General features: G+C 41.7%; 1 protein-coding gene across 1 annotated transcript in view; it reads right to left on the bottom strand.

Annotated features, from left to right (window-relative positions):
• Positions 1 to 12,827, bottom strand: part of DOCK8 (dedicator of cytokinesis 8) — a 70,500-nt gene extending 57,673 nt beyond the window's left edge. The window contains exons 1-6 of the mRNA XM_009884314.1: positions 12,729 to 12,827; positions 7,777 to 7,952; positions 4,694 to 4,765; positions 1,286 to 1,409; positions 860 to 1,072; positions 224 to 309 (exon numbers count right to left, since the gene is read on the bottom strand). Of these exons, the coding sequence (XP_009882616.1) occupies positions 224 to 309; positions 860 to 1,072; positions 1,286 to 1,409; positions 4,694 to 4,765; positions 7,777 to 7,904 (623 nt within the window). The 5' untranslated portion in view covers positions 7,905 to 7,952; positions 12,729 to 12,827. The remainder of the gene's footprint in view (positions 1 to 223; positions 310 to 859; positions 1,073 to 1,285; positions 1,410 to 4,693; positions 4,766 to 7,776; positions 7,953 to 12,728) is intronic.
• Between the last annotated feature and the right edge of the window lie 281 nt (positions 12,828 to 13,108).

Genomic DNA, 13,108 nt, shown 5'->3' with positions numbered 1-13,108 from the left:
GCTGGAAATACAGAATTTGGGCTCATTCCCAACTCCTTTTCCCCATGAAAAGTTAAAGACTTCTGTAATGGTGGACAGAAATAGTCCTCTGCTACATTAAGAACGCGCAAGCAAGTGTGTAAACAGCTGCCGAACAGGCCACCTCCTGCGGTGTAGCAGGGTCGGCAGCAGCACGCTGGCATGAACGGAGAAATGGTGAGCGAGGCTTGCGAAGGATACTTACTTCAGAGTCTGAAGCTTCACCAAAATCCTGTTGCCCAGATGTTCCTTTGGGCGATCCGGCACTGGCCGTATCTCCACTGCATCTTCCTAATCGTTAAACGGTTATTCTAGTCATACTCAATTAAAACAACTGTAAATTTACGTGCTTATATAAAACCTTTATGTGGCATTAACTGGACTGCTGCTACAGACTAGCACCTTCCCCCACTCAACAGGCATTTCATCTCTTCAGACATGAAAGAAAATTGATTCATGTTTCTGAATTTTTACACCTCTAACCCCCATCTGGCATTTAGACTGAATATTTATTTACACCTCTGGCCCCCCAGCAAGCATTACCGTGAAGGGTAACACCCCGACACAACCATATCACCAATATGGGGCTTGACCCCACACCAAGGGGTGGCAATGAAGCCTCAGGCACCACCACGAGTCCGAGTACAACCCCCTGAAGGCACGTTCAAGATAGCTGACAGAGGGCCACAGTGACATGCCTTCACCATGTTGTTATCCAAGGGAGACACGTATCCAGGCTGCAAAGCCCACTTTTCAACCGCGGTGCAGCTTTAACCTTAAAGATGCCCCAGGGGTTGGCAGCCAGGGAAGGCTGGTGGGCCATGTCCGCCTCCGGGCTCACCTCATCCACGGAGGGGTAGAGGGCGAGGAGCTCAGCGTGCCTGTTGGTGCGCCGTGCCTCCTCGTTCTGCCTCTCGAACTCCTCAGCGCTGACATGCCGCAGCAGGTTCTCCAGGCGGGGGTCTGGCTGCAGGCTGCGCAGGTCAAAGTCAGAGGAGGAGAGGGTCGTCCTCGAGGCCTCCTCGGGGAGAGCGTGGACGTGTCGGGGCCCTGCCTGTTGGGAAACAACAAAATGGTGAGCTGCGACTTGGACACCGGGGTGTCACAAAACATCTCTTGCTTCTCAGGCGCAGGGCAGGCTTAACGTCACCTCTGCCATGAGGCAGAGCACGGCTCTCCGCTTGACGCCATTACAGAGACCTGAGGATACTTCCTCTGAGGAAAGCTGCTACATTTGATTGCTTTTCCCAAAGTGGAGGAAGCGTACCTGAAAGCTTGCATCGCCAGAATCCAATGTTTCTGATTCAAATGTTTGTTTTTGAAGCGTCTTGTGAAAGTCTTTTCGGGATCCCTTGTTTTTCAGGCTGCAGGTATCTGGAATCCCTTGGTTCCTTTCAGGAGCAAGCCAGGAGAGCATGAGGAGGAGTTAAGGGAAAACAAAACAGAAAGGACAAATTAAAAAAAAATACATTAAGCAACTGGAAACATTATTGTGCAAAAGAGCAGTGTAGCACAGCTTTTATGCAAAAATGTCACATTTCACAACGTTTAATTGTTTTATCACACCACTGCAACTCTATCATGTACATTAGGAATGGTTTTAAGAGGAAGAAAATTCATTCAGATCACTTTTGCATAGACTGTGAGCCTGAGACAGCATCAAAACCTGACCTAGGTACAAATTCAGCTCTGAGCTCCTCATCAGACACAGTGATTATTTCAGTGACCTTAAGAACATGGATCGGAATCACTTATCTCTTGGCTGGCTCTTTGCTGCTGCAATGGTACATCAAGGAGCTTACTGCTTTTGTTCTGCACTGGGCTGGTATCCCAAGTTAATCACATACAACAATCCACACCTTTCAAACACCTTTTTGAAGAGGGCTATTGCTATGGCACCATGTAACCAACCCGCTCTGCTGGCAACGTCCCAAAATTTTGCCGCAAGGCACCAATTTCAAGTCATGTTTTTGTGGCAGATGGAAAAAAAAACAGCAGATACCCTGAAAAAGGATACCAGATGCATTCAGAGTTCCATTTCTTCCACTTCAGTATGCAATTTGCTCAATCCTGTGATGGCCTTCTTGCAGTCAGCCTCCTTAGCTATAGTATCCCTCTTCATTCATTTTCCTTTCTGTAACACTCCCAAAGCAATGTCTAAACATCTGAGTACTTCCATAAAGACATTGCCACGATAAGCAATTATTGATCAGGGAGACACCTTTTTATTACATTTTGGGAGTAACTGAATTATATGCTCTGATGTGTTTTAATTTTAATTGTTTGCATTTTAATCGTTTACCAGTTCACTGCAAATGAAAACTGAAGTCATAAAAGAGACAATCCCAGCTCTCCTTGGATGTGACCTTGTTTTGGAATTGCCTTAATCATCCAGAATGAAAGAAGATAGAATTTCTGCATGCGTTTAAGACATTTCAGCATCCAAAAGAGCTTTTGTTGATTATTTTTTGACTACCTCTGGTGGCAAACAAATGATTAATGGAAAAATTTCTGTACCTAAGATCACATTTTCCCTGTGGTGTACAAGCCGCGCTAGAGATGCCTTTCCCTGGAAGATTTATTTATATTTTTTATTTATTTTGAAAAGCATGGTAGCAATTAAAACTCATCAAGAGGCAAACCGTGCTTTTAGTGCACATGTCAATTTAATGGCCACAGACTAAATTAGGAAAATGGGACAAGGAAAGGAACAAACAACAACTGAAAGGGGAAACTGACAGGCACAGGAACAAGCCTCCCATTCAGCCTCTGATAAAAACACACGAACCCCTCAGCTCTGTCCAACCCCCCTGTCTAGGGCATGAGGACCACCTCTGCTCATGTCACTCGTGGAAGACTCTTCAATTTCCTGTTCTGAACCTTCACATTGATGAATGGATGAAAGTCACTTACACACCCATAGCTCACCAGCAACCTGTCCTATGAATCTTTGTCTCCCAGGTACGCAACTATAGTTTTTCCAGCCTTTCCCAAAACAATGCAAAGCTTTCTACTACTACTTTTTTTCACTTCTCTCTTGATGTCTTTTCTTCCTTTCGTATCTGTTTTGAGATAGTGTCCAAGCACAACATGAGACTCACAATAACAATGCATCACTGGTTTATGTGACACTGCAGCATCTTTCACACTGTCTTGTTCTTCGCAATTTTTAACAACTTGCTTGCTTTTTTAGCCACAGCCATCAAAGCCCAGCTCTCTGACAGGGCCCTTTATTGTGTTTACCACACACTCAACTGCTCAATAAAGTTTTTGAATGCAAATTTGCCTTACCTGAATGAATGAAACAGTAAAACACACGACAAATCTTTTCATGTCTGTGTATTTCTATGGCTCCATTCACATTTCTGCAAGCACATGCAGGTGCAAAAATAGCTATGTTCTATTTTTCACCTCACCTATGTTACCAGTTGCTCCCTGCTTGTGTGCACAGACAAAGCTGCACTCTGCCTCTTTACAGCACGCTCAGAACAACGCTGCCTGAAAGAGCTAGCGCCCCTGCTCTGAGCGATGCAGGTGGAGAGCCTGCAAAACCCACTAGCTTATTTTTAGTGACTCGCTGTGGAACAGTTCTGAGAACTCAATCAATTTCATCAGCACCCCTGGAGGAAGTCTCTTAATAACCCTCAGCAGCTGCTCCATCCCTGCACAAGCTGCAGAATTAAACAATGCAATTCCTTTACAATCACCAGGACTCAACCCGTAATGCACTGACTGCTGATGTACATCAGGTCAGAAAAACGGGGAGTAGCAAGGGCAGGCGAAGGGGCACAAGGAAATGGCAGCAAATGTGTCAGCACTCTACCATCAGCTGCTCCTACTGCTTCTCAAGAACAGGGCATGAGCGCAGGACGGGGTGAACAGGAAGCGGCGCAGAAAAACAGAGCTCCAAAGACCTCGTTCTGAGGAACAGGAGGAGGAGATGGGGAAGGAGCTGGGCTCCACTGGCACAGCGCATCCCTGAGAGTCTGGGGACGGACATCCCTGCACAGAAAGTACTGACCAAGAGTTCCCTTCACATGTAATACATGAAATGAAATGAAATGGTAAAATTAAATTAAGTTAAATTAAATTAAAATAAAATAAAATAAAATAAATAAAATGTGTGTTGAATTACACTGACCCCAAATGAAGAAATCACTTACTGCTGTAAAATAGTAAAGTTGGATGTTACACTAATAATCCCATTAATACAATCAATCACTGCTGGGAAATCCCATATTTTTTGCTACTAGTGCTTCATTTCGTTTTCAGACACCATTAGAAATCAGATCATGTTGAATTTTCAGGGCATGGAGGGGAAAATGAAGAGCATAGAAATATAATCTTTATCGCTGTTATCTTTCCTTTTAGTGCAAACAAATACTAGTAGCATTCCTGATTTAGATAATCATCATTACAGACAGTAAATGTGAATTTCTTCCCAATTAATTCCCAGAGTGCCTGATAATTAAGAAGCAGACACAACAATATTTAGCTATAGCACACCAGCTCAAACAAAACTATATAGTTACATATACTACTGAAAAGTCAGTTCTTGTCTTCAGTCACTGATCCAAATCATTATTCTTTAGGATTACTTATAACAGCATGCATCTCCTCTCTGACAAATACGGCGCAAGGTATTTTCTACTTTGTCTACTTGTATGTAGCTTACTTTCGATTCACAATCAGCCACTCCCGGATATATGTCTGAACACAGTCTCTGACATGTGAGTCCAGTTCAACCCTGGGGAAAAAGCAAATATTGTAAATATTTTAGCACCTAGGTCATACCTTAAGGACAAAGAAATTTATCTAAACATGCTGTTCAGAAAAAGGCCTCTGTATTAGTCGCCTCCTGTATATTTATTTTACTGCTAAACTATTGTTTGAGGTTTAAAGAATTCTGTGTAAGCATGAACTCCGCAATGCAGGTTTTTGTTACTGTGTTTATAAATTAACAAACATACATTTAATAGCAGTAACTATTTGCTGCACTATGCATTTCATGAATATAAGCCTGATGTTGCTATAAAATACAACAAAATAAAAGAAATAATACCAGGTACCCATCTTTGTGATTTTCAAAACTTGTTAACGAGTCTCAATATATATTTTTCCAGAGGCCTCAGCTCCTGGACTCCTGCAAATACATAGTCTCTTGTATGGTTTTGGTGCAATTTTCTCTTTATCATAGAAATGAAGAAAATTCTAAGCATTTAATCAGATAGCATAATAAAACTTCAAGATCTAAGCATTTGTTATAATTTAATTTTATGATTTTCAAATAAGTCTCATGTAATGTAGGGAGTTGTTAGTGCTGCCTGATAGACTAGAAACTGATTGGAACTGAAATATTACAAGATAAAGTCGATGTCCGTGCACTTGATGTCACGATGTTGTAGCATAATTCCCCCACACCTACTCCAAAATATTTTAGTGACCTGTGCCAAAATCGCCTGTTACCTCCTCTGATGCAAGTGAGTCAAAGAGGAGGTTTGCAGTGCAGGAATGGGTGAAAGCTATGATACTTCTTAGCGCTTTCCACCCAGAACTCTTTAACAGATTTGCAACCGATTACCAGACTGGGCGACAACTGATGTGGGTTCATGCGCACACCGCAGGACAGAGCCTTGGCTGATACCGGACTGCTGTGTGCCCCTGCCACCGGTGGACTGACACAGCACATGGTCATTTCCTCCATCTGGTACAGGTGGGACCTATGTTTGCAGGCAGGCAGCAGGTTAACCCAGTTTGGTCAGCGGTATCTGCTTCCTGCTCTCGTGCAGGAAGACACCACAGACTGCACTGCCCGCAAGCAAATCTTTGGTGCATGCCCCTCCCATGCTCTTGTGCTCTCATCTTCCCTAACACTCCCTGGCACCCGCGATGAGGATTTTCTGTGAAAGAACTAATATCACTAACATGGGTGGGAACAGCTAAAGGGGAAGCTGCTGTGTGAAAAAATCTGCTGAAAGCGTATTTGTTGGTATTGACTATCTGAGCTTTGCCACTCCTTACAAAACCCTTAATGTCACTGTGGTGCAAATCAAGCCTAAAACTCATTGTACAACAGGAGTCTACACATTCTCCTCCTGGAAGAACAAATAGATAACTGCTGTTTTAAACAGCTGTCATGCTGGAAAGCAACCTTGGAAATAGGAGAGAGATGGTCATCTTCTTTTAAATCCCATGTCAAAGTTGGATAATTTTTTACTATTTTTGTCTATAATTTAAATAAATGGGAACTTCAAGCATGAAAATATTCACTGTCTCCCACATCCACTCTCTCTTCCCAATCTACAGCAAAACAAGAATTCATGATAAAGCTTGGAACATTTTCCACGAATAACTTCAAGTGAAAATCACCTTTTTGTAAATGTTACAGAATCTCCTAGGAGCTGTATGGTTGAGAGTTCTCAGGTGACCTAGCATGGCATCTCGTCTCTACCGCCTTCGCTCTCCTGAAGTTCCTGAGAGGTGCACTGAGTCACGAAGAAACGTGCAGGCTCAGACCTTGCTTAGAGAGAGAGGTTCTCAGCTAGTCCACGGCTGGAAAAATCATATAAACTGTGGTTCCTGCTTAGCCTCATCGCATTTGGTACGCTGAGCAGAAAACACTGAACAACTACCACTGTTATATAGGGCTCTAGTTTATACAGCTGGCTGGTATAAATTAGAGCAGGCTGTAACAACTTTTGCAGGAACACAGGGGGATGCAGGTCTACCCTGCAAGCCAGGACACCATTAACTAAGCCTATTTGTCCCTTCAGTGTTCTGGTTCAGCACAGCAGAGAGTATAGGCTGTGCCATTCATTTCCAGAATATATTGGAAGGAGCCAGCCCCCATCCCAAACACATTGCACAGTTAGCTGTCTTTGCAGACATAGCAGTTTGGGGCTAAACTGGTGCTGTCTTCATGTTTATCTGGCTGCTACTCCTTACAAAACTCAACAGGCCTTTGTGGTTCTATTTGAAGGTACCATTTACAGTGAAACAATCCTCAAATTTTGCATACAATGCATAGGACTCTACTAAACCACATCAGAAAATTCTCCAATGCATCCCTTTTTCCCATTCCGAAAACTTCTGTTGCCCATAGTTTACCTGTTTATCAAACCAGCTTAAATATTTCCAGGATGGCCTAGCACCAGTATCAACACATGCTACCTATTTTAATTTAAAAGTTGTTGAAAGTAGTGGAAAGCTTCCAAATTATTTCATTAATGTCAGCCTGAAACCAAAAGTGAGTCCTACACTAGATTTCCCTTCAAACCTTCTGAAGTACAAACTATTTCCCCCCATTTAAGCAAGAAAGGTACTGAGAAAGAGATGCTTAGTGATCTGATCAATGCCATGCAACGCATAGCTGGCAAAAAAAAAAAAAGGAAAAAAAAGAAAAAAAAAAAGAAAAAACCCTCAATCCTATGCTTACCACATGAGCAGAATCAACTTCCACCTCTGGGATCACAACTACAAAATTATTTTTTTGTACTCCCACATGCCTTCCTTTACTCTTCTCCCTGGTCTACGCCCACCTCACTTCTGCCACTACCAGCTAGCTCAGGAAGTCACGTAAGCGCTTGCATCATTTTAAGTGTGCAAACAGGCCTACAGAGTCAATGGCAAAGTTCACATGTTTAAAGTTTAGCAAGCGCATAATGGATGGATGGATGGCAGATGGAGGTGTCTGGATCAACATCTTCAAACCTATTTTTAAACCCGCAGTGTTTCAGAGGGAGAAAAAGGTCTCCTTACCCATCTTCTGGCATAGAGGGTTGCAAAGTCCTGCACTCTTTGGGTGTAAAGACAATGTCCAAATCATCCTCAGGAAAGTCACCAAGTTCTTGTGCTAGTTCTGAGTCCAAGTTGTTCAGCCGCGTCATTAGGAAGCCTTCAAAATCTACTGGATCTACTGCGTCATAAAAGGAAGGCTAATGGAAGAAATAAAGAGGTGTTTATTTTAGCAACAGAAGGTTTTTCTTAATAGTGTAATTTAGGGTTATTTATTTAATTCCTGTTACCGTCCCATTATTTATTAAACATCAGAAACAGACTTCTAACATTATATACAGTGCCACTGCATTTAATGCAGGGAAAAGTTCCTAATGAAACATTCAGCTGAAAAAAGAAATAGAACAAAGACGGAAAAGTTTTAAAACATAGAAAAGAAATGGAAGATACTACAACTAAATCCAAGTTTGCTCCTATTTTCTCTGTTGAGTTTTCCTAGATGCTGGTAGAAGGAGGGCTGACTGAGGTACATCCTGGATGCCCTCAGATGTGTTCTGCTAGATTCCCGTGAAGTGCATTCAGTCCCCCTTGTCCATTCCATCGTATCAATCAGAGTTATGAAAAAGGCAGCAGTGAGTACTGGACTACTGTGTCCAGTTCTGGGCTCCCCGGTTCAAGAAGGAGAGGGAACTGCTGGACAGGGTACAGCAAAGGGCTACGACGATGATTAGGGGCCTGGAACATCTTTGCTATGAGAAAAGGCTGAGGCACTTGGGTCTTCTTAGTCTGGAGAAAGGAAGACCGAGGGGGGATCTTATCAATGCTTATAAACACTTAAAGGGAGGGTGCCAGGGGGATGGGAGCAGTCTTTTTTCAGTGGTGCCCAGTGATAGGACAAGAGGTAATGGGCACAGACTTGAACATATGAAGTTCCATCTAAACAGGAGGAGGAACTTATTTACTTTGAGGGTGGCAGAGCACTGGCACAGGCTGCCCAGAGAGGTGGTGGAGTCTCCCACACTGGAGACATTCAAAACCTGCCTGGACACCATCCTGTGCACCTGCTGTAGGTGACCCTGCTCTGGCAGGGGGGTTGGACTAGATGATCTCCAGAGGTCCCTTCCAGCCCCTACCATTCTGTGATTCTGTGATTCTGTGAGTAGGAACAACAGAGGACGAGGGCAGGTGACCAAAATGACAGTGACAGGCAGTGCCAGCTGGCAGGGACCTGCCAATAGACTCTACAGCACATGTGACCCCCCTGCCAATAGACTCTACAGCACATGTGACAAAAGGCACTACAAATAACAAGGCAAAGGCAGTAAATTTTGGAAGTTACACTGAGCTAAGGACCAACTATAAGCACTGTGGCTGCCATCATGAAGATGCCACTCATTTGAGGTGCTGTGCCTGAAAGACCCTGACTATTAGAAATGCTGTGTGCTGTTGACTCCAAAGTCATGGCAAGATATACCCCAAATCAGAAGAAATTATTATTTTCCACTGCTGAGTGTTACTGGTTTGCATTTTATTGGAGGTCTATTTTTACTGGGTTTTTCAAGGGTTAGTACAGTAACTACATGAAAGATTATATGGAACCACTAAAGTTATTACTGCAAACTTTAGATATCCACCATTTCTACTGCACATGGCATTGCACCTTGATGGAGAGCAGTTGTATCTGACTGCATTTAATCAGCCCTTCTTACACAGAATGTCGGATCAGAACAAAGTTCAACAAGTGCAAGCTCTGCCGCTCATACATGCTATGAAGCTGTGTGGATCACTATCTGCTTACTCTCAGAGGCAGAAAATCTTGTGTGATATGGTACCTAGAAATGTTCCACATACTCACAAATGTGACTTCATATGTTAAAAGTATATGTTATTCTATGTATAGATAAAACTGAAAATTATTTTACTTGCTATAGAGCCAACAAAAATAGCCTGTATAGATTCAGAAAATAAAACAGCTGTCCAGTTGACTACAGAGACCAGCATCTCATATTGTTAATTTTCTTGACAACTAAAAAAGAGATCTAAAAGCTACAGCTTTAGAAAACCTAAAGTTTATGTTCTGTAAGCTCCAGAAAGGCTGAGGACACCTCAGTGCAGTAAGAGCACAGAAAAATAGAGCACAAGAGTAATAGCACTGCAATAACTTATTTACTAGGAGGAAGAATTCTAGCAAAAAAATAGCCTTCAAATCAGCCTTGTCTGTAAAGAGCAAGGATTGCATTGCATTGATTAGCCCAAATACCTTTCACAAGACTGCCTTCTGAAGCTGCCAGCAATAAATAGTCTGACTATAAATCAGATAATCTACATCTATGGGGCTGTTAATGGGGTTTGAGAAAAATAAGGTACCCAATATCCCTGATGTCAACACGGCCCTTATATTCAGTGTTACTGTGGCTACTCTCTCATCCAACATGCGTTCTGGAGCTATCTTCCTTATACACCAGTGTTCTTCTCCACGAGTAAAATCTGTGGGCTAAAATCATGAAGTCTTCACTCATTGTTACTGAGTTCTACTTGTGCAAGGCTCTCACGGAAGGTGACAGGATTTTCGCCTGAGCGCGAAGTGATCTCTGCACACAACAGCGTTAAACCCAAAACATCAGGAATTTTAGCTCAATAGGACAATGAGGAATTTCACAATTTATGAAACATGCAAAGGTGCTCAACAGTGGTAAAGCTCTGGGTGACTCTGAACTAAAATGGCTCACACATAATATGCCACGTTAGTCACTGTAGACAGGAAGATAAGTTAAAACTGATTAGTGGTAAATAGGAGTTTTGCAGCCTTTTCAGAGTTCTGAAAATATGAGTGAGGAAATTATTCCGCTAATAAAAATCCAGAAATATCTTGCAGAAAATTGTAAAGCATCTTTACAAGAAATGTGCTAAAAACATCTAGAAGAAGCAAAACAATTTAAACTTTTGAAAAAAAAAAAAAAAAAGATGTGGTAAATACTCCTGCAAATGATGTAGTAGAGACCTTTGAACACACCCAACCACCACCGCCTGCCCCACGTTCCCCTTTTATAGGGAAACTATTGGTATCTGCATAAATAAAGACTCTGGGCTCACCCCTCTGCTTCTGTATTTAAGGGATTGATTGAATTCTCTGAAAACACCTTTGGGAAAATCTCTCTCTTTTCTCTTTTTATCTGAAGGGAAAACCTAAAACTGACAGTAAGTCCATCAAAACAGGCGGCAGCCAGCTGAAGAAATACACTGTGCTGTTAATAAATTTTTAGATTAAGTGCTATCTCTGGTTTGTACCTAGTGTAGTGCTGAGCATACTGGATCAACGATTATGAGTAAATAGGTATTTTTTATTAATTATCAGCATAATACCCTCAAAGTTCACTTACTGTACTGCCAGTACGTAAAACATGCATTGTTAGTGTATAGATATACGAAGATCTACTAAAAAAAATTCACGAAAGATTAAAGTAAAGCACATCTTAAAGTATACAAAAGTATATTATGTCTTTTCAGTTGCTGAAGATGTAATGTTTTGCATGCAAAATATTTTTGCATAATACAATCTAATTTTTGATTAAGCATTGCATTTCCTTTCAGAAATCACACTTTTCCATTCTGACAAGACAAATCCACCACATTTCATTACATCTTCCAACGTTTTCTAGTTGAAGTGTTAACAATAGTCTGTAATCACTAGAAATGTGTGCTTTTGGCTATTGTAAATTAGATACAAATTTAAAAAAGACGGTGAAAAAGGTAAATGCAGATGGAGGGTAATGGTCTCCCTAACAACTGGTGCAAATTATCGAAGGAAACAGAGATACTGTTTCAACTCAGAAGCCAACATTGCTTTTCACACATCATACAAGTGTGCAAAATAATTATTCTACAGAAAATGCCACAAATCATTACTGCAAACATACCTTTTTAAGGATGGCGGATTAGAGGCATGTAGATTGTGACAGCACACAAAATGGCAGCTGCGGCGTAATACTCAGTATATGCAATGTTATCAAGTTTCTCAAGAGCAAAAACAGTTGTCTGCATGTAGAAGAAGGGACCTACCCTCCGCAGGCTGAATAACCGCAAGGAACAAGTTAAAACACCACAGCATTTCAGATTAAGGAAGTGAGTAGTGGCGGGAGGCCCTGACATGCAGGAAGTAACTGCTTACATCTAGTGTTTTACATTTTTCACAATCACTGGTGCACAAAGACTTTTCCTGCTGCTACTTACCAGGTCTCACAAAAATAAGAAAAAATTAAAAGGATAGGAAGAAGGAGAGTATCAAAATTGCCGCCAGTTTTATTTATGGCATAGTATGTTTGCAAAATACCCATCCTCCCTGAAAGGACAATAAAAAGATCTGGCGTTTTTTCCCTTTGTCATAAGGGCAGCGTCATATGGTCTGACTTCTCTAGAGGGGGATTGCACATGGACGGCTGAAGATGATTCGGAGACACATAAGAGTTGACTCAATTACATCTATGCCAATCAGAGCATACTGTGGCATTTCTCACTTAACGTGCTTACTCTACAGCACTGACAAACAGGTCAGTGTGCTGTCTCTGCTGCTAGCTTTGGAAACTCTGTATTAAGCCAAGCTAGCTGAGCCCCTACCTTTCTTTTTTTCCTCTTTATTCACTGACCTTTTGCAAATTATCTGTAATTGCCACACAATGCATTTACTTGATGGAGTTGAATGATTCCAGCAAGGAAAGGATGTAAAATACTCCAACACTTACTCATTAACTTTGATTTATACTAGTAGGCAGAAAGACTGTCTTATTTCAGGCTCCAAGGACCGTTCTTATTTTTTTCAGATGTATGATTTCCTCAGCTTTCCAGGGAGCATTTTTTAACAGCTTCAGGCTGAAGCCAGTGGAAAACAAGACAACTTAAGAAGATCACTTAATTTACCCTAAAAACTTTAAGCAATGTAGATGCCAACCCCGTGTAAAGAAGATAAACCCAGAACTTACCAGATGAAGAGTAGAAAATCCAGGGGTACTTAAGCTTCGTTGACAGCACTGTGCAAAGCCTGGTTGGAGAGTAAATTGCTTTCTTATTTCTGCAGAGGAGTGCCTGTAATTAAGCAGAGAAAAACCCTTATAATTACAATTATCCCTGTACAAATTCCAAATGCCAGGCTTTAGCCAATTTAGTCTCCTGTCCCAGTGTTTAGAAATGTATTTTGATGAAGTTCTAGACTCCTCCTGTTTTGTGTGATGCAAACCCCAAAAAACATTCACAGTCCTATATAATTAAGATTCTGATACTCTTCCAACAGATTTCCACCATTATATTGCAGTCCTTGCAAGTGGGAAAGGCTATACAAGAAAGAATAACCTTGCCCTTGAGT

Source organism: Charadrius vociferus, unplaced genomic scaffold (genome assembly GCF_000708025.1).
Source record: "Charadrius vociferus isolate BGI_N301 unplaced genomic scaffold, ASM70802v2 scaffold183, whole genome shotgun sequence".
In the NCBI taxonomy this organism is placed as follows: domain Eukaryota; kingdom Metazoa; phylum Chordata; class Aves; order Charadriiformes; family Charadriidae; genus Charadrius; species Charadrius vociferus.
The sequence above is the reverse complement of the archived record's forward strand: the minus strand, read 5'-3'. Positions and strand labels throughout refer to the sequence as shown.